We start from the raw sequence: 18,249 nt of genomic DNA, 5'->3' as shown, positions 1-18,249 counted from the left end.
CTCAAATGCCTTATGTGTGTGATAATTTGATCTCTTACCTAAAAATCCCTCCTTTATTTTTCTTTACTAACAATCATTAAACCTATGGATTATTACAGACATATGAAAATCATCAAGTTAATAGAATGTTCCAAAATGCCAACACCCTACACTTGGATCAACCAAAGTGGAAATAATGATAGCACTGAAAATAGCAAGAGATTTGTCTGTGTTTTTTTTCCCCTTTTCCTAAGGCTACTGGGCCTAAACTTGCCCAAGAATATTCTAGTTAGGTCATTGTCACTAGATATGAATACCACATGGCCAGCAATTTCCATATGACTCTGATGCTTAAAAAGACAACCAAGATAGTGAGCAGACTTGTAAAAAGCTTTTATTGTTGAGGTATTTTAAATGACAGATGAATCTACTCTTTAAAGTCATACTCTTTTCTACTCGGATGACGAGACAAAATACAAAAATCCCCATATAGACATACAGTAAAGCCTAAGGGTGAGATTTTCAGAAGACTGCAAATGATTTAGGAGCACCGCTGCAATGGGGTCTGTGGACAGATATATCTCTCAGCTATTTTAAAAAGGGACTGGGAGCTGCTGCCTAGACGTATATGTCGCTTTTATGATGTAACTATCTGCATACTCCTATATCAGTATAAATGAGCTATATTAGTGTAACTTTAACCAAAACTGAAACAGGAGCTTTCAGATGTAACAGTCAGTTACACAGTAACAGCTTATCTCAGTATCATACCATTCTGGTATAATTGCTACATCTGTCTTTACCAGAGGTGCTCAATCAACAGGCCATGGGCCAGATCCAGCCCATGGCACCATGTCATCTGGCCCACAGCGCTCCCCATGGGTCCAGAAATCTGACAACAGGGAGGGGTGGCAGTCTTCCCCAGCTTCCGTACTTCCGGAGCCCTGGGGAGCTCTGGGCCCTGTGTGCTAGATTGGGTGCCTGATCCCAGTGCGCAGGGCCAGGTCAGGGTGGCGCTGGGGCCCAGGGCCTAATCCCAATGTGGTGGGGTGAGCGAGGGCAGCACCAGGCCTCAGGGCCTGATCCTAGTACATGGGGCTGAATATGGCTTGGGGACTGGTCACATGTCACTGGAAAAGACTGAGTGCCACTGGTCTTTATGCACCTAAATCACCTAGTCTTTCCGATTCATGATCATACTAATTCCCAGTAAGGCAAATTCAAGCAGATAGGTACTACTTTTTGGCAGGGTTCAGGTCCATGGTAACAGAGAGATTAAGCCCAATGTATATGCTTTTGTCATGAGTCGCCTGTTGTAAGGTTGACTGACCTGAACTTCCTCTCTTCCTTTGCAATGAGAATATCACCAGTTAACTGAGGAGAACAATGAAGGCCACTGCCAGTCATGAGTGATTCTGGGCCTGACCCAATACTCTGTTACACTAGTTTTATGATGACAGGACATCACTGAAGCCCATCATTCTCAGTAAGGTAAAAATGATCATAGCAGTTGATTTTCTGCAACAGGGACATTGCTACGCTGTGCCACTGTTAACAGAATCCTTGGAGGATCTTAGGTAGCTGTTGTGGCAAGATGTTGGCAAATGCCTCAAAAGTAACAAAACCATGAAGTATAGAGCATCTGATATGGTGGTGCAAAGTACCTTTCATCCCCCAACTGGAGTCCTGGTCTGTTTCATATTGGCCCATATTTTCAGGCTGGAAGACAAATAAATAAAAAGTGTAGCAATAAAATACACCACCCAGGCAGCACCCACTTTGAGTATAGAACACTCTAGGGAACAAGAACAATAAAAAAAGAAAGCCTACCTGTGTGATGAATATTTAAATCCTTACAAGGCAAACTACAGTTTCAATATGACACAGTATAATTTTTCAGAGCAGGCAACCAAAGCAGCCACACCTGCCATCCATGTGCAAGTGCAGAGATGAGATTATGCCAATGGAACATAAGCAGTGTTGAGCAAATGACTGTCACCCACGGCTGCACTCATGCTTGCAGGTATAGTTTGCAGCTATGTAACAAATGTCCAGAGATCAGGCAAATGCAGAGCCTGGGTATCCTTAGGAATCCTGCAACAATCTCCACTTCAACAACCCTCTTCCAGGATCAAAATGACACAATATTGCCATTTTGTTCTGCCTTAAGCCCTAAATTAAAAAAATTAATCAAAACAATCTCTCAAATATACACATCTTACACCTCATCTTGCATGGGGCACACAATCCTGCTTTGACAGGATAAGCTCACTTCCAACCTTACTTTCCCATGAACCTAAATGGGAGAAACACTAGGGACTCTCTAACGCTGAACAGGGACTTCATTAATGCTGTTTTATATGGAAGATGCTCGATGCCAAAATAAACAAACAGAGGGAGATGGGGCCAGGTCTTTGACTTCTTTTCCCTGTGCATCCTGAGACTGCTTCAACTAGACTCCCAATCCCCAGAAGCACCAAACATAAGAGAGGTGGAAGTGGGGGAAGAAAGGTACTTATATCCCCCCCAGTAAGTGTACTTGTTTTGAAGTCTTGGCACCTGGGCTAATGTCTAGGCATGGGCTCTGCCATGCCCTCTGCTGCACCATGCCCTGCCCTGACAGCATCCTAACACAATGGGCTTCCCCAACACTGTGTGATGTGCCATGCTGCTCTGCTCTGCCATATGTCCTCCCCTCTTTCCCTCACCATGGGACCGAAAATAAAAGCCAGAGGGAGGGGAAACTTGGAGCCTCTCGAAAATGGTAGCTGGGTGGAAGCCCTGGGGTGGGGAGAACAAATTAAGCCCTCATGGGCTGCCAGTTGGACAGCTCCAACATAGATTAATGGATTAATATATCTAAACCGGATGGAAATGTAGTGGGGAATTGGGTGCCTAAATAATTTAGGCTCTTTTGGATACCTTAATACAAACATAGCCTTTTGTTGCACAAATGCAGCCACAGGCAAGAAATAGTTGTTTACAAACAATATAACATATTTTTGTGCCCGTCACTTCCTCATTGATGAGTGCTATGATGATCTGTTGACTGATATTACAATGTACTGGAAAAACAGTACTTCTATGTGATTCTTGAGTTTCATTCTTGCTTATTAGGAGAGGAAGCATGTACATGGTTCTGTTTATAAAACCTGTAGCACCCTCTTTTTTGTTTTATCTTATTATTCAGCACTGGGAGGACTGATTAAAACAACAAACCACAAAAGTTCATATAAGTCTGCATTCCAAACACAGAATATCCTCGCTGAAAAGAATGCTACAGTTTTGGCCTAAAGGAGGGGACCTGGAACGACCTTTTCAACTTCCATGCAGTTTTCAAGTTGGCCCTTGCACCATTTAGATGAAAGAAATGCTCCCATCTGCTGTTCTCGAATGTCTATTGCATGGTTGAAATCTGACTAGCAAAAGATCTCCAGTACTTGTATTTGGTATAGAATAATTTATAATTTGTTTTTGTCCTTCCCCCTATAGCGTCTGCATACTCCTGGCCAAGCAGAGATAAGTCCGTGCACAAGTCATACAGCAGAGGCCATAACTGGGACTTTGGTAGCTCTTTCTCTCTCCCTTGTACCCACATAGAAAGCATAGAGAAGTAGGGCTGAAAGGGACCTCCAGAGGTCATCTGATCCAGTGGTCTCAAACTTTTTTGTACCAGGACCCTTTTGTAAACATTGATGGGCAGTCCCAACCCAATAAATAGTTTTAGCAGAAAACAATCCTGGCCCTACCAGTCCCCCTCATTTCCACCCACAGCCTGCTGCTGCCCCTCACTCCTGCCCCCGGGCCTCATCCCCCCCAGTGTGTGGGTCAGTGGTTGTATGGGGGTGGGGCATGGGGAGCACATGCCCTCCAGATTTGTGCACCCATAGCGGGCATGAGGCTGCAGCCTAGCTGGACTGGTACGAGCCACCTTCATGGCCTAATGGGCAGGACTCAATGCAGGAGGGTGGAGCAGGCCAATGAGACTCATTGCTGCCACCACTGCCAGGACCCCCATGCCAATAAACAGTTTAGTAGAAAACAATCCTGGCCCTACCAGGCAAGGAATTCTCGTGTGTTGAGACTGCTCTGTGACCCTGCAAATTTGGCTCACAACAAAAGGCTGGAGCAAGGGTGTCAGCTTTCAGGTCTCAAGGTTTTGAATTTCACTTCCTTTCAGGTCTCAAGGTGTTGAATCAAAAGGAAGCAAAATTCAAATTCCTTGCCCAAGAGAGCCTTCCATCACCATCTTCCTGTGAAATATGAAACATCATAACAAGAAAAGCATAATTCAACACCCTACTTGCCATCAGACAACTCTAAGGTAAACAGACTACTCTGACTTTTATCTGAGCCTATTTTGCATAAAATGAACTTTTCCAGTTAGGAGATCTTATACCATCTTCCAGCTCTCCTGTGAAATATAAATTTTCATTTTCACTTGGGAGAAATTTTATAGATTTCATAGACATCAGGGCTGGAAGGGACCTCGGGAGATCATCCAGTCCAGCCCCCTGCCCAAAGGGCAGGAAGTCAGTTGGAGTCATAGGATCCCAGCAAGATAAGCATCCAATCTTACAATCTTTGCACTCTCCTATGCCTAAGGAAGGGTGTGTATGCCTGAAAGCTTGCAAACAAAGAATTTTTTTTGCAACTATCTAGTAGGTTTAATAAAAGATATCACCTTCCCAAGAGTTCTGAAATATAAATTTAACATTTCTGTCAATTCCTAGCACTTCCAATCTTGCTGCCTCCAGGAATGATCTGCAGCCTGTCTGTTTGGTAAATATGCCCTAGCCAAGATCACATACATTTCCTGCTGTTAAGTTCTTTTTGGAGACATTAGCATAGCAATTATTAATATTAACTGTATTGGAGTAGCACCTGGAAACCCCAGGATCCCACTGATCTCTGCTGTGCTTTCATATAGACACAGGATTAAAAGATGGTCTCCAGTCCAAAGAATTTATTGTAATTATAATCAGACTCAAGGGAAAAGTATTTTTGCTACTGAGTGCTCCCTCATTACACATTTTACTCTCCTTCTCTTTCTGTGCTCTCTTTTCATCACCCTTAAAAATGAACCCTAATAAAAACTGGGCAATATTTCTGAGCATGCATTGGAGAAAATCAGTCTTCTCAGTTCAGGAAATGCAATCTGTCTGTTGAGTGCTCACCTGTAGCATATGACAGTTGTTTTGTCTTAAATACATCCCCATCTACACTGGGCAATATTTCTGAGCATGCATTGGAGAACTCTTCTCTTCTCAGTTCAGGAAATGCAATCTGTCTGTTGAGTGCTCACCTGTAGCATATGACAGTTGTTTTGTCTTAAATACATCCCCATCTACAATTAAGGCAAGCTTTATTGACTTCTACTAATATGTGCAGACTACATTTTGGATGAAGAAGCAAGATTCCTAATGCTTGGGTCACACAAAATTAAAAAGCGAGAAGCCTCAATCTGGATGACTGCTGCAGAAGGACATAGCTGAAACCCCTCAGCATATGAATATGTCATGCAAGACTGGTAGCCAAAAAGTCTTTGAAGTACTCTATGCTATTACTTTGTGATTATTTAAAATGTTACTAAGCTGTCTATTAATGTTATGATATTACTTGCTGCATTGCCTTTTAGATGCATACCTACCCGATGTAATCCATTCTTTCCATAGCCAGGAAGAGAAGCAGATTTGGAATATGGGAATCCTGAAAAAGATGCAATGTATACAGAGATTTTTAGCAAGCCTCTTTACATTGGATTCATATGTATAAGTAGAGAGGACAAGAAAACAAACAGAAAAACCTCTGAGATATATTTAAATTGCAGGACAAGTTACAGCTATGTGTGGCTTTTGTTACTGCTCCAGGAGATTTTTTTTTAAGATACAGAGCTATACCTGTAAATCATATTATGTCAGGATGTGATCATGTTAGACCTCTTAAGGCTTTCTCTGGGAAGAGACTCGGGAAGATATGTATGTTGAGGAAAGATATCTAAGGAATAAGAGGATACTAGTAGTGCATCTGAAAATTGTGAAAGCTTGGACAGTGTCTCTTGTACAAAATTACAAGTCAGCAGCTGGGGCAAGACTGGGTTGTGGTAACAAGCTCACCACAAAGAAAATCAAACTCTGCTAGTGGCTTGCAATCCATTAGGTCTATGAGAGAGTGGAGCCTTGCAGTTCCCAATGCCAGACCCATACCATAAGATAATAACAGTCATAATAACAGTCCTCGACCTTCTACCACACCTGAGCCTAAAAAAAATAAGTGATATTTAAAAGTATTGGCAGAGACCTAACCCACTCATTACACAAATGTAACAAGACTCCAAGAGCAAGCCAGAAAACCAAGTGGCTTGGGGAGAAACCCACAAACTACATTTAAATCTCAATTGAGCCAAGTGTCACTAAAGAAAAGAAAAGAAGTAAAATATCCACTTCAAAGCAAAGCCTGTAAGAGACAAGAAAAGTCAAGGTGCATTGAAAACATGTCTGTAAATATATCCTGGTTAACACATTCCCGCTTTAAGACCTATTTCTAAAGCAAACATCCAATATCTGTCTGAAGTTTTATGCTAAATCTGTCTATGTGACTGCATCTAACCTACCACACACCTACTGTATGATCCTCATTGCCTCACATTTGCATTTATTAATTAAGGCATATTTCTCAAAATAGGCAGTCAATTTCTAAATATTTATTATGCTAAACCAATGTGTATTCTCCTGAAACTCACACCTATTGTATCCAGTGGACTCTGATCTTCACTATCTCCATAAGCCTTTTGATGCAGGTATTTATTAGGCTCCATTGTTAAAATAACTACTGAAAAACAGTATTTTGTGATTAACTTCCTAAAGGTACCTCATTCAACCAATACCCATCCTGTATGATTCCAAACTGATCAAAAGCTTGCAAACTTCACAAAAGACACAAACAGGATACAATTGTAGTATGTTAACTCTGGCCTTGCCTGCTTTGTTGGGACCTTAATTAACCAGCTATCAAGAAGGAATGCTTTGAAGCTATAAAATTAAAACAGTATAAACAGCAAGACAGAACCGCCAGCAAGGTGTGTGCAGTCCAGGGAAGATCAAGAAGCCATCCTGCACCACCCAGCATATGAGTGAAGCATCCATACCGTGAGGCTATACAAGAACTGTTTCCTGCCTGCATTGGGTAAAGTTCTCTTTGCAGCTAAGATAACACAAGGATTAACAGCTCATTTTATATTGGGAAAGAGTCTTTTTCTGTCATTTAGTTTTGTAACTTGTTGGTAGTTATTAAAGCAAGCCTTTCTGCTATTCATTAACTGAGTCTTATGTCAATCCATAAAGCGCTAGGTTAAAAATTTGGTTTCTAAGTGCAACACCAGAGGATTCAGGCAGTGGTAATCTTTCTTTTTAGCTGCTGAGCCACTGCCCAAGCGTGGTATTAAATATGCCATCACTTCAGAGGTTCTGTCTAACTGTGTTCAGGACAGTCTTCATAAAGACAGGGAGAACTCCATGCTGTGTTATCAAATTTCCCTCCATTGTCAAATGGAAAAGGCATTTTTCATTTCTCATCTTACCATTGCTATGAGCTAGTACATAGTTACCTCATTTCTTCCTCAAATAGCTGCATTTCAATCATGGATCCTTTACTTTTTCATGTCCTTGTGACAAGGTATTAGATGAAATTATCTTTGTCTGCTGTTCAGGTTTTCTAGCATTATTACAGATGCTGCAAACACCTTAAACACTCGTTTCCAATTCTTATAGCATCAATCTAAATAATGGGCCAGACTTGTAGGAAGCAGAAATCTGAAATCCATCTTTTCAATGGACTTTTGTCAATTTACACTAGATAACCTGGTCCTATATGTTTAGAGAAAAGATAATTAAGAAAGGTCATGATAAAGGTAGAGGAAAAAATGAATGATGCACAGAAAAACTGTAACCGAGCATCACTCTGGTATGAGACTGCCAGAACATCAATGAAACTGAGGCAGCTAAAAATGATGAGAGAAAAAAGGTGTGTGAACTCCCTTTGGAACTCATTGCCACAACATTTCACTGGGGCCAAAAGCTTTGGAGGATGTCAAAAAGGTATAGGCATTTCAATGAATAATGAGGAAGCCAATGGTTCTATTAGATGGGGAAGTAAATCCTTACGTAATATCCTCATTAACTGAGTTGTCTAGAAAAAAGATTATGAGCAAGATATTCTATGAATTGTCAAAACCAGGAATTCTTTCACCTCCTTCTGAGGAGTATGACACTGATTTACTGTTTGTGACAGGAGAATGAACTATATAGATTGCCTCTCTGATCCAATATGGAATACTCTCTTCTTAAAGAAATATGGATATAATTTATTATTGCTTATTATTTGCTTTGCAACAGCACTTGCAGGTCTGTAACAGGGAACCCTAGCCCTGTCACCAGAAAGCAGGTCCACCCCTTTAAGGTCAGAACTTTATGGGCACGGCATGCTGGTAAAGAAGGGGTTAAATGCTGAGCCTGGCCAGCTGGACAGCTGACTGAAAGGGGCAAGACTATAAAAACCCTGGGCAGAACAGGAAGGCCTGCCTCTGAGAGCTCCACAGAGGACCTGGGTGAGCTGTCCAAAGGTGGGAACTAGGGAAGCCATGGGGAGATGGCAAGGACTGTAGCCAACAGAAGAGAGCTGAGGCACAAGCCCTGCAAATGTAAGCTGACCTGCTGCTTTCATATTGGCTGGTGACAGTTATTATTTTTTCCTCTTTATTGAATAATCACCAGCAGTTCAGGTGAGGCTATTAGGGGAAGGAAGAGGCCCCATTTTGGGGACCCTGGCACCAGCAAGGGTGCAGCTTTTGGCAGGGGGTACACAGACCCCAGGCACCAGTGAGGGCACAGATTCCAGTACCAGGGAAGTCTGGTGCACCTGGGATACAATTTTGTTTAGTTTTGTTTTTTTGGACTGAGAGGGGCAAGTTTGAGGTCATTCCTCGGTTTGAACTTGCAGCCCTCTGGCTGTGGGGCCAGCACCCAGGCCTCTGGGCCAGCAGGGCTGGGCTCCAAACTGGAGCAGGAAAGGGGGCCACGAGCCTCAAGACACTGGAACAGGCTAGAGCCTCTGAGTCAAACCCTGTTTAGTGAGTTTAGATGGGGAAGCCTAGCTAGAGAAAAAAACAGGAGTCAGGCTCCCGTAAGTGAAAGGCCCTACCATACACAATACAATAGGCAGTCTCCTGCTCGCAAGAACATCTTCATAATAATTTTCCATCAAGACATGGCATGAGAGTATAGGGTGGGACATAAGAACTCCAAAGAAGGCTCCAAGGGCACCCCATGTAAAGTGTAGATTACCAGGGAACATGGCGCTGGGGAGGGTGACCTGCTACAGGGTCCCAATCTGGGATAAGGGATTTGTTGTGTAGAACATCTCTAAAATGAACTTATGCTCTCTGCTTCTTCCTCTCAAACATAGAAAGGACAGTGCCAGAGGTGCACTGGCACCAGGTGCCCTCATAGTACCCCGAGAGTCGGAGGGGGGCAATAAAAAGCATCTGGCACCAACAGCCAAGTGATCCCAGTTGTGATCACAGTGGCAACTGGAAGTCACTGCTGCCCCATGCACTGGGTGTGCAACTGCGTCCTGTGCTGCTGCTGTCAGATTAATTTGGACCATTGCTGGGAAACAGATTCCTTGGTCCTAGCCCTCTCTGTTACATGGAGCAATGATGGAGAGTATATGACTTGTATAGCTAGGTATATCCCATAATACTTGTACCTAACTGTAACTATAAAAAGAACAAAGTAGCGACAATTGTGGGGTAGGAAGGATACCTGGAAGGATCATGGAGCTGCTCCTCAAGGAATCCATTGTTAAGCACTAGAGGAGAACAAGGTAATCAGGAACATCCTGCCTAGATTCACCAACAGGAAGTCATGCCTGACCAACCTGATTTCCTTCTATGATAAGGTGACATGCTCTGCAGATGAGGGGAGAGCAGTGGCTGTGATATACCTTGACTTTAGCAAGGTTTTTGCCCCGGAATCCAATAACGTTGTATCATAACAAGGTAAGGAAATACAGACTAGATGAAAGTACTGTAAGATGGAAACATAACTGGTTGGATCATTGTGCTTAATGAGTAGGCTTTAATGGCTTATTGGTTATTTGGGAGGAGGTATTAAGTGAAGTTCCCCAGGGGTCTGTCCTGGGCTGGGTATTGTTTAACATCTTCTTTAATGATTCAGATCATAGAGTTGAGTGCATGCTGAGCAAACCTGTAGACAATACCAAGTTGGGTGGAGTTGTAGATACTCCAGAGGTTAGGGTTTGGATCCAGAATAAGCTGGTTAAACTGGAGAAATGGTCCACGATCAATCAGATACACTTCAACAAGGACAAGTGAAAGGTCCTGCACTCGTGACAAAATAACTGCATGCACAAATACAGACTAGCAAGTGACTGCCTCACTACTGCAGAAAAGGAGCTAGGAGTTACAGTAGATCATAAGCTGAATGTGAGCCAACAGTGAGCTCTTCTTGCCAAGACAGCCAACAGCATACTGGGTTGTCATAACAGGAGTGTCTTCTGAAAATCAGGGAAAGTGATTCTTCCACTCTATTCAGAACTGGTGAGGTCTTACCTGGAGTACTGTGTCCAGTTTTGGGCCTTGCACTTCAACAAGGATATGGACAGTTTGGACAGAGTACAACACAGAGCAATAAATATGACTAGGGGCCTGGGAAGCAAGACTTATGAAGAAAGGCTGAAAGTGCTAAGGTTATTTAAGAAGAGAAGAGAAGAGAAGACTGATGAGGAATTAGATCATGGTTGTGAAATACCTGAAAGGCAACTACAGAGCAGATGGAGATGTGCTTATCTCTATGACTGTGGAATCTCCATCCTTGGAAACTTTCAAGGGCTGGTGAGACAGACACCTGGATATGATGGTTTACTCAGGAAGGCTCCTGCCTTGAGCAGGGGGTTGTACTAGATGACCTCGTGAGGTCCTTTCTACCCTGCTTTCCTCTGATCCTACTTCTGTCACTGGCTGGATTTAGGTGTTAAACCCCCAGCATCTTCTGGCTACTGAGAAGGTATTATGGCAGCAGAAGGACATGCTTTGAGAATGGTTTTAAACCAAATTAAACTCACTTTAACATATAATAGGAGATTTTATACTGAAGTGTTAATGAGGAATAATCATTTATTTTAGAATTAACTTGATGAATTTTGTGTATAAAAAGCAGAGAAGTGAGATACAGGCGACATCTTGTGGCCATTTGGAAAAATTCCAGGGAGAAATACTGGCAGAACTAAAGCCAACAGGAACACTTCCCTTTATTTTAATGGAGATGGTATTTCACCAAGGTCTTTATTCCTCTAAACTTCTCAGGGGTTAGATATACTGGGAACATCTATATAAGACAATACTGCGTAGTGGTTACTGAGCATTTATTTAGTACTTGTACGATCGAGTACTAAGTAAACACACAGTAACTAGAGTTACTGCTCAGTAGTGCTGGCAAATGCCTTTTAAGTAATGCTAATACACTGCAGCCTAATAATACTGCACAATAGCATATTAGCACTGTTGGTGCTGTGATGTGCTATTGAGCAGTATTATTAAGCTACTGCACAGTCAGCATCTCATGTAGATGTGCCCACTTTGTATCTAATTTCTGCTTGTTTCTTTTAAGGACAGCAATCTAGAATTAGTTAACTAATTTACTTGGGATGGCTACACACATCACATAATTCAATGCTGACTAAACACTTTTGTAATATATTGCAGTAAATTTCTTTATGTAACTGATGGACTTGTGGCATTGCATCTTTACCAAGGCAGATGCTATAAATATATCAACTACATTCTTAATTGCTACTGCTCCTGCTGTTCCAACATCGTATCTGGACCATTCCAAACTTGTTTTTCAGCACATGCATAATTAGAAAATATTATAAATCAGGATCCATGCTGATAAGCGACTTTGGGGGTGTAAGTACCTTTGTAGACCTGGCCCTTTGTGCTTCAAATTATGAATGATGGCAATGAGAAACAGCATATACTTAGAAGTTACAAGTGTAAAGGTGAATCTACATTTTGTCAAAATTCTAAAAAGGATTTATAAAGGGGAAAATCCAGAACTTTTATAGAGAGGGAAATCAGAAATGTAGGGCTGCATGGACTTTTGGAGGTCATTTAGAACCACCCCCAGCCTGAAGCAGCATCATGCATACCCAAAACATCCTGTACAAATCCTAGTCTATCCTATTGCTAAAACTACACAACTGACAATGTCATACAACCAGCCTGCGATGGGTAAGATGGGTAAGTGTCCTGCTGCTGCAAGGGTTGTCAAAATACACTCAAGAGTTCCAAGGAAGAGGGTAACATCCCATACTACAGAGAGAGACAAAACCCCCACAGTCCATACCAGTCTGACCCTGGGGTTAAATTCCTTCCTGACTCCAAGTGTGGTGATTGGTCTGATCCTGAGCAGAGGGGCAAGACTCTTTAGCCAGGAATTGCTGGGTTTTAGTCCAAGCAGGAGCACTGGCACACCTGAGTGAAAACCCCCGCTTTGGCTGCAGCCCTTACGCAATTCTTTTGAGGAAGGTAAGCCCCCACCCCTAACTGACATGTGTAGCAACAGGTGGGGAACTTTTTTTTCCTTACCCCATTTGGCAACCATCAAAATCCAGAAGCATGGGAAATACCCATAGAAGGATAGAGGCATAGTTATGCCTCAATAAACCCTAACCGATGCTTCTCTGACCTCTCCTTGAAAACCTCCAATGTTGGAGATCTCACAATTTCCCTAGGCACTCTAATCCACTGCCTCACTGCTTTACCAGTGAAGAAGTCTTTCCTGATATCTAATCTAAACATACTTTGTAGTAATTTCAAGCCATTGGTCTGCATCCCACTCTCTGAAGCAAGACAGAGAAGGTGTTCTCCCTTCTTTATGGCAGCCCTTCACACATGAGGACTGCTACCTTCTTCTTGGCGGTTCTTCACAGACAAAGATGTTAGGAAGGTAACTGCCCACACCGGCTGCAGGCCCGCTGGTCCGACTGCAGAGAGGCAAATCCTGCTGCAACAGTTGCAGGTGTATGGCTGATTGCTGCTAGATGAGGGCGTATCTTTCCTCCTACTCCTCTTCTCCACAATGCTGGGTCTGCATTGACATTCAAAGAAGGCTGCTGCCTTTTTGATTTGGAGCCACCAGGCATCATGATCTGTAGCCAATGTTTCCCACAGTTTGTGGTAAATATCACAGGCAGAAAAGTTCCCCTTACAGCACAGCCTTTGGTAGGCAGTTGTCATCCATCCAGACCATGTGGCCTGCCCACCGCAGCTGAGTCTGCAGGAGAATCGCCTCGATGCTGGTGGCTTTGGCTCTTTGTAGCACTTCCACATTGGTGACATAATCCTGCCAGTGGATCTTGAGAATGGTGCAGAGGCAGCCCTGATGAAAGTGCTCAGGGAGGTGTACATGGTGGCAATATAAGACCCATGACTCAGCACTGTACACTAGGGAGGAGATAACAGCAATTCTGTACACCTTGACTTCGGTCTGTGCCTGTAGGCTATGACTATTCCAGACTGACTTTTAGAGTCTGCCGAATTTTGCTGAGTGTTTCGTTTCAAAGCTGTTTTGACCTTTTCAATCTCAAAGTAGTGAAATCAAAATGAAACAAAAAGCCTTGAAACCGCTTTGAAATTGTTTTGAGTGCCCTCACTTCTTATGAAAGTTTCAAAATATTTTGAGTTTTGAAGCCGCCTGGTGGCGGGAGGCAGCAGAGAGCCAGGGCTGCGCTCCAAGTGACTCCACAGCCCCATGAAGCGGAGCCCAGCGGTGGGAGGCAGGCAGAGCCAGGGCTGCACCCTGATCAGCTCCTCCAGCCTCATGGAGCTTAGCCTGGTGGCGGGAGGTGGGCAGAGCTAGGGCTGCGCTCAGCCTCCCACTGCTGGGCTGACCTCCATGGGGCTGTGGAAACGCGCAGAGCACAGCCCTGGCTTTCCCCTGCCTCCCACCACCGGGCCAGATGAAAGGAAGCTGCAGATCCGGGGATCTGCATCCCTAGGAGGAGTCTGGCACAGCTCCGCAGCCCTCCGGGGGGTGCAGGCCCCTAGATCTGGGTGCCGGATGACAGGAGGCTGCTGCTGCTGCCTGGGGCCAGCGGCAGCATCAGTCTTCCATGGCGCTGAGTGTGGGTTGTTCCCACTGCCGGTTCCAGCTCGCAGCAGCAGCCTCCTGTCATCTGGCACACAGATCCAGGGGCCCACACCACTGGGAGGAGTCCAGCACAGCCCCACAGCCCTCCCGGGGGTGCAAGCCCCCAGATCTGTGTGCCGGATGACAGCAGGCTGCTGCTGCTGGCACTTGTCACAAGTTTTGCTTTGAACAGTTTGAAGTGCAGTTCCTGAGAAACCTCTACACCTATCCCCTTGAAACTTGGCAGACTTCATGCCCTCAGAAGGGGATACCATCCCTACAATTTTTTATCTGAATCAGGCAAGAAATAACAAAGTTTTAGCCATTTTCATGATTCCCCATTATAGTCTATAGGCAAAACATCGAAACAGCAAAACAGTTTCGATGAAATAAAACAAGACAGTACTTCAAAATGAAACGAAATGATGAAACAAAACACTGTCCCTTTGAAACAGTGAAATGGATGTCAAAACAAAACAATGGTGTTTCGCACAGCCCTTGTGCCTACCACAACAAGACTCTGGTCCTGTGCTAGGCCCTGTGCTGGGTGTTGCTGTAATACTTCCTCCCCACACCCCCAGCTTTCCACACTGTAGCCATCATGATCCATGAATTATGGAAGAGGCAAGGATTTTGGGGGCAATATCTTTCATTGGACCAATTATGTGGTTGGAATAGTTACACAAGCTTTCAAATCCAAGGCATTCTTCATCAGGTCTTCATGATAACTTAATGCAATCTTCATCAGGTCTTTATCAGGGCTTGATGAAGAAAATGTTGCATTAGAAAGCTTGTCGAACTTTATTCCAACTTTTATTCCAACCAATAAAAGCTATTACATCCAAAAAATCCTTGCCTCTTTTTAAGAGTAAGGGTAATCTGGGTGGGAAATGACCCTAAACTAATCATTCAGCCAATCATTTATAGATCTTCTTTAGCATAATGACAGAGCCCAGTATGAAGGGCACTATCACAATACAGCAAGTCTTTTCTTAAAGAGATAGTAACTGTTGCTTTCCTTTAGGCCTGCTATTTTAAATGAATGGAAGTGTATTTAAATAAATAATCAAACAATTTATATTGAACCATTTATTGATACTGTGTTTTGAGTGGATAAGCTTTTGTAATTAACATTGATCTTTCAAAACAGAAGTGTAACTGCCCTTAGAAGAAAAGTTCAAATACACAATGGATAGATGTACAGTGATTGAGTACATGAGCTTGACACATTATGGATGCGGCTACGTACTTAACATAATACGCCTATGTATGCCCAAGTTACTGTAACCACACGATGTCTATTAAGAATTCACAAGAAAGGATAAATACAGCTTTGGAGAATGAATCAATCTTAAACAAAACACCAATACAAGGGATGGCTTAAAACAACAGCCAGGCTGGCTGACCTGCTCCACCGGGCTTTAAACTAAGCCCGCTGGGGGATGAGGGGACTACTGTCACTGCTGGCCTGCAGAACGACCCTTGCAAAGCCAGCGGACCAAGGCACTTAAGGGAGACCGCCCCTGCCCCAGCCCTGGCACAATCTGTTTGCCCCATTTTTTGTGCTGTGGGCTTTTTAACACCAGGATCTCCTGGTATCCAAAAATGCCCCTGTGGTGCAAATTAACAATGTGGGGAATACCTGCATGTGTGATGTATGGCACTACAGACGGGTCTGTGGCGCCGCATACCGCATGTGCGCACTCATCTGGATGTACCCTATGATGCCTAGCTACTCAAGGCTTCAATTGTGGCTTACCTCAAGCCCTGTAAGGAGGAGTGCACTGTTGCCTTTGCTCAGAAGCAGATCTGAAGAAAGCAGAGAGTCTTTTCTATCTCAGAGAGTGTCTCTCAAGAGCCTCAGTTCCCTCTTGCTGTGTGAGGGAAATAACCTGTGCCAAATCTATGCCTAGCATACGTTATTTCCACTGGCACACCAGCCACACTGAGCAACCAATTGGATTGAGGGGCAGGGCTAATGTTCTGCCTGCCTCCTATTCAAGAAGGTAGGATTAGCTAAGCAGTGACTAATAGGGCACTTGGCAACCTTAACATATCATAGAAAATATCATAGAAAATTAAGGTTGGAAGAGATAGTCAGGAAGTCATCTAGATCAACCCCCTGTTCAAAGCAGGACCATCGCCAACTAGATTACCCAGCCAAGGCTTTGCCTAGTTGGGTCTTAAAAACCTCCAAGGATGGAGATTCCCCAACCTCTCTGGGAAACCAGTGCTTTACTGCCCCCTAAAAGAGAGAGAGCTTTTCCTAGTATCTAACCTAAACTTCCCTTGCTGCAACTTGAGACCTTTGCTCCTTGTTCTGTCATCTGTCACCACTGAGAACAGTCTAGCCCCATCCCCTTTGGAAGCACCCTTCAGGTAGTTGTAAAAAGTGGAAGCTATCTTGAAGGAAAGAAATGATTTTAGGTTGGCAGGAAAAAAAATAGGCATAGGAGCAACTGGATAACATTAATAAGAGAGGAAAAAATAAGCTGAATAGCAAAGGGGGAAAAGTCCTACATGTCATGGCTTTTTAGTTGCTAAATCCTAAAGTACATTGTAGAAGCCCTCACTTAGGACACTCGACAAGACACTGATAATGTCACCCAAAGAGAAATTTTTCATTGACAGATGGGTGACATTCTAAACCAGGGACGCTTTTTTTTTTATCTCTGATCTTTATGGTTCCACATTTTATGTGTGATTAGAAAATTGAAGAAAAACAAGTGACTGGCAGTACAACAACAGGACCATTGACAATTACATGAAGAAACCTATGATACAGTATTTTGCTTGTACAGAATAATCATCCATCTCATGTCACATGCCACACACAACTAGGAGCCTGCACAGCTTATGTATACATTACTATTAGTTGCGTCTGGATGTTATGAGATTGCAGCATTAGGAATTAACTTTGCAAGCACAGGGTATTTTGTGAAGCATTTCCTTTCTGTGAAACATTCAATGGCATGTGAGAGAGAAAATCCTCTCGGTTTTGTTCAGTGAAATTTTCAGATCCAGAACTATTTTTTTTCTTTCATCTTTACACCCTAGCAACAAATTTTGCTGCATCTGTTTTTCCCCTTCCTGGTACAGCAAAGCCATAATTTCCATAATACGAGCTGATGGAGCTAGCTATCACATTACCAAAATACCCACATGACTGGCATATTATTTTCACTGCCACATATACCTTACCTGAATGCATTTTTTTTTTTGGAAAACTGCTTCTCCAAACCCTTTACCCTAAGTGACCTGTGTCTCTCTAGCCTGGTGTTGCAGGAGGATTTCTCTTAGGGCAGTTGCTGTTCATAGGTAGTTTCTTTTAAAGTTGTCAACCTCTTCCAGACTTATGGACCAAGAGTAATTTTTAGGCTTCTTTTAGTTTTGATGAGTATGTCCTTCCTTGCCTCATTCAGAGTGAACCGTCTGGAAATCAGCTTTCTATAACAAAGATTAACCAGGAATTTCTATTTTTTTTAAAGAAGGAACTTTTGAGCAGACGGTTAAGGCCCAATGCAAAGAATGACAATATGTGGCTAGTTAGTCAAGTTATTAGTCACAGAAGATAAATACTTACGGGAATATACAGTGGTTGCATTTTCTTGTGTTTGCTGGAACTGTTCTCTGTCAGTTCCAGGAGCATGAGATAGTGACCGAGTATCTGAATCTGGTGAATTAGTTCTGGCATCCATTTCTCCTTTCAGAATCAACCAACTGGTCTTTAGCTGAAGAGAACAAAGATCAGTATTAACATGTGTATTCATTTCTACAAATTCACCAACATGGGAATTTTTTCTGATACATTTTTACGTAGAGGGATATTCAGGATCAATCATTCACCCAGCCACAAGAGTGAAAGACACAGATTGCATTCATCATGGTAAACTCTGCTAGCCTGCTCCACCGGGCTTTAAACTAAGCCCGCTGGGGGATGGGGGGACTACTGCCACTGCTGGCCTGCTGAGCAACCCTTGCAAAGCCAGCAGACCAAGGCACTTAAGGGAGCCCACCCCTGCCCCAGCCCTGGCACAATCTGTGGGCAAGGCAAGAGCCC

At 43.3% G+C, this 18,249-nt stretch overlaps 1 protein-coding gene across 12 annotated transcripts in view; it reads right to left on the bottom strand.

Moving 5' to 3' along the window:
• Positions 1-18,249, bottom strand: part of ABLIM2 (actin binding LIM protein family member 2) — a 260,365-nt gene that overhangs the window by 26,864 nt on the left and 215,252 nt on the right. For all 12 annotated transcript variants that reach the window (XM_019553313.1, XM_019553314.1, XM_019553317.1 and 9 more), the window contains 3 exons: positions 17,773-17,920; positions 5,630-5,688; positions 1,644-1,698 (listed from right to left, as the gene is read on the bottom strand). In XM_019553313.1, the coding sequence (XP_019408858.1) occupies positions 1,644-1,698; positions 5,630-5,688; positions 17,773-17,920 (262 nt within the window). The remainder of the gene's footprint in view (positions 1-1,643; positions 1,699-5,629; positions 5,689-17,772; positions 17,921-18,249) is intronic.

Source organism: Crocodylus porosus, unplaced genomic scaffold, assembly GCF_001723895.1.
Source record: "Crocodylus porosus isolate Cpor-Errol unplaced genomic scaffold, CroPor_comp1, whole genome shotgun sequence".
Classification (NCBI taxonomy): Eukaryota; Metazoa; Chordata; order Crocodylia; family Crocodylidae; genus Crocodylus; species Crocodylus porosus.
The sequence above is the reverse complement of the archived record's forward strand: the minus strand, read 5'-3'. Positions and strand labels throughout refer to the sequence as shown.